The following is a 3568-nucleotide window of genomic DNA, read 5'->3' as shown; positions in this document are numbered from 1 at the left end:
GCGAGGTGGAGCCGCTCAGGGTTCCCGGGCTGCGGTTCGCCCGCCCTGCGAGGAGCTCCCCTCCGCCTTCCGCGCCCGGATGAGAATCGAATGCGTGGTCCGGAAACAAAAGCGAACCATCCTCCGACACAAACACTTTAAAAACCGTACTCCCAGACGTACACATACACCGGAGACCTGCAACCACAAGCACGCACACTCGCGCGCGCACACACATACCACTCGCCCAAACTTCTCGAGCGAAGAGCAATACATAGAAAGGCTCCCTCTTTGCCCACTGTCCACCTCCCTCCAACACCCGTCTCTTTCCTTTTCTCAAAAACAAGCCACCACCCAGCAAAGGACTGTCAGAACATTTGAAAACAAACGGGACCGATAAAAACACCCTTTGTGTGGATTATATTATATATAAAATGCTCCAAGTCCTGCCTGATGTCTACTTACAATGAGACTTTTCCTAAAAAAGGAAGCATCGAAAGGCTTAAGGTGAGAAATTAAACTGGAAGTCTAGCGACAGTTTCTCTGTATTTCATAACATCTGTATAAATAGGGTTCAAAATATTGTGTTCTCTTTTATTTTCTTGTAAATGTTCATTCGAATAGAGTTTTTTTGGGTGAATCCCTGAAATTCAGGGAGTTTTTTTAATTTTCTGATGCACTTTGTGAAAGTCAGTATATATGTAAAAGATATTTAAAATGTTGAGTTATCATTTCACTCACAAACACGTAAGTTAAGGTCATCTAAAGAAATTAAATGCGTTTATCTGTATGAAGAAAATCTTGACATCATATTTTCATTTTGGTATTATTAAAGGACTCTGAACAATACATTTCCTTTTTTAAAAATCCTGTTTCCCCCTCAGTAACCTTTTCGTGGGTCGATATTTTTTTTTTTCGCTTGGGAAAAAATTCCCTTAATGTTAGTTGTAGGTAATGTAAAGTTTATGTGGGTTATAAAAGCCATACTACATATAAGTTTTTGAGAAGTCAAAATTATTTATTTGTATATCAACAGCATAAATTAAATTGGGTTATAAGGACGTGTAGTTGCATTGCTTAATGTGAAGGCTCTCAAAAGGTGACATTTTAAAACTCTGGAGCGCCTAAAGAATGCAAAGGTCCTTGGCAGCTTTAACTGAGGAGGTGCCTAAACCTCTGGGAGGCATCAGAGAAAATTCTGGTGGGTTTGTTTGTTTTTAAAAAGTGATTTAAAAACAATCTGTGAAAGGAAAACGCTTTTAAAAAAGAAGTCTTTAGCTCCCAAGGCCCTGTATGTTGGAAGGCAACTCAAGGGAATAAATCGCTAGAGTCAATACCCCGGAAAAGACATTTCATGCCTAAATGAAAATCTTGTTAAATGTTATTAATTTTGACTTAGAGCACACAGCAGCCCCCTGTGCCTTGTATTCCCTTATTAGGGATTCATGTCTTATCAAATATCTAATTAATCTCCTAGACATCATTTGTTCTGGCCAACTTTATCTCAGCTGGTCCGCGGGGAAAACTCCAAATATTCTCTGTGACAAAGCTCCCTTGAAGATCTTTTTAATTGTCTAAATTAACTGCACCAAATTTGCATGTCAAACGGTAAAGGGCAACCTGAGATAAAATGTAAACGTTTTAAAAGCCCCCAAACTAAGCACTTGATTTGATAACTAGGCTTTTTAATGTTATGGAAGACAACTGCTCCTTTCCTTTTCAAAGACGGCTGATCTATGCAAATAGTGAATTGGAAATGCCTAGGTCCCCGCGCCGTCAAATGGCCCTCGCAGGTTATTTGAATATCAGTGGCGCTGCTTCTGAAAAGGTTCAAGGATGCTCTCTGACTTCTTTGTGATTACTCAGTGCGGCGTCTTATTCTGAAGAAAAAAACTCGGGAATAATTAAAGGCTGGGATCAGGCCTGGGAACACATTTGGGACAGGAATCTCATTTAGACAGTCTCTTTCAAAATAAGGCACAGTTAAATTGACCAGAAGGCAATTATTGAAATGAAAATTATTTTCACTCTCTTTGTCTTCTGACCACCAACTTAACAGCCCCAGTTTAAAAGAGGGAGAAAAGAGGGAGAGACAAAAAGAAAATTGGTAAATGAGATAATTTCGCAATTCGAAAAAATTTTAATTTAGAAAATAAAGTACATATTTACAGAATAAAAATATTTCTAAAAGACTTGCCACACAAGAGGAAATACAAGCGAAGTCAGCACCAACATATTTTTTTTTCCATTTTTGATTACTGTCCACCTTGAGAATTTGAGCCAAGGTTTTGATTTTTAGGAAAGAAAAAATAAATTCTTGTTATTAACAATCATCAAAATGTTTTCTCGGAAACTGTTCTGAAACACCAAGTCGCAAAGTAGCGATAAAACAAAACGAAGTTCCCCAGCAGGGAGTTTGCAGCGTGACATTCAATGGCTTCTTCCTTCTCCTTCTTAAGCTCCCCGCAGCCAGGCTGCCCCGCTCTTCTTCCTGGAGTTTTTCTTCACTTTGGCCTTTTTCTCTCCCCGATCAAGCTGTTCATAACCGGGAGCCCCCCACTCCCTAAGCGCCTCTGGTCGGGGGATGGTCTTCTGGAGAGCCGGCTGGTAGGGGCACGTTTCCTGGAGGGGCTTCGGGCCGCAGCACTGGAGGCCCAGAGGGTGCCTGGCGTGTTTGGGGGCCGCGGGCTGGCGGCGCGGGGTAAAGGGTGTGGTGGGTCTCCCCAGGAACGCGGGCGCCCGGGCGTCGGGCCCAAGCAGCTTTGTTTGTCGTTGATAATAAAGGCAGATCAAAGGGCCCGGCTGTGCAGGTCCCGCTGGCCGCGCGGCTCCCTCCGCAGGCCAGTGATCAAGGCCTGTGAGCGCTGCCTCTGCCCCGCGGGTCAGCGGACGTCCATCACCCAGGCTCCTGGGAGCGGCGGGCGGCTGCCCCGGCCCGAGCGTCCAGCCGGGAGACAGCAGCCCACGGAACCTGAGCCCAGAGGGAGCGGGGCCCCGGGGCCCCGGGGCCGGGGGCCCCGGCCGAAGCCAACAGGCGAAAAGAGGGCCTAGGCCCCCTGCCTGGCCTCCCCCCAGCCCTAGGCGCCCTTGGGGGCACGGGGAACCTTGACTTGAGCGGGTGGCGACCGGCCGGCCGGGGTTGACCAAATTGGAGACAGCGCGCGTGGGAGGCGAGAGCCCCCCAGTTAGAACACGAGTTCGGTCCCCAATTGCGGTGGGTCTGCGCCTCCCCAGGGCCACCTCGGGGCCCTAGAGGCCTGTGCCTCTCCGGCCCAGGGGCCAGAAGGAGCTGGAGGCGGTGGCCAAGGGCCCAAACTCAGAGGTGGGTAGCGGCCTGGAGGTCCGCGCGGGTGGGGGCCGCGGCCTGGGGGCGCAGAGTCGGGCCCGGGCCCGGGTGAGGGCAGTGCGATTTCGAGTCCCCCAGTTTCCCTGGCGTTTCCTGTCCCATAGCTTCCAGCGCAACAGAGGAACGAAAAGCAAATTTTCCTCCGCCCTGCGCCCACCCAGCCACGATCCGCACCATCCTCCGGCGTTTCCTTTTCTGACACCAGTTTTCTCCCCTTGGAATGAATTGGATTCTACCTGACAA

General features: G+C 48.1%; 1 protein-coding gene across 1 annotated transcript in view; it reads left to right on the top strand.

Moving 5' to 3' along the window:
• SP9 (Sp9 transcription factor) overlaps nt 1–3030 on the top strand; it is a 5850-nt gene extending 2820 nt beyond the window's left edge. Inside the window, exon 4 of the mRNA XM_011991962.1 lies at nt 2439–3030. Within this exon, the coding sequence (XP_011847352.1) occupies nt 2439–3030 (592 nt within the window). The remainder of the gene's footprint in view (nt 1–2438) is intronic.
• The last annotated feature ends 538 nt before the right edge of the window (nt 3031–3568 follow it).

This window comes from Mandrillus leucophaeus, unplaced genomic scaffold (genome assembly GCF_000951045.1).
Source record: "Mandrillus leucophaeus isolate KB7577 unplaced genomic scaffold, Mleu.le_1.0 Scaffold40, whole genome shotgun sequence".
NCBI classification, from domain to species: domain Eukaryota; kingdom Metazoa; phylum Chordata; class Mammalia; order Primates; family Cercopithecidae; genus Mandrillus; species Mandrillus leucophaeus.
Note: the sequence above shows the minus strand (reverse complement) of the source record. Positions and strands in the feature narration are given on the sequence as shown.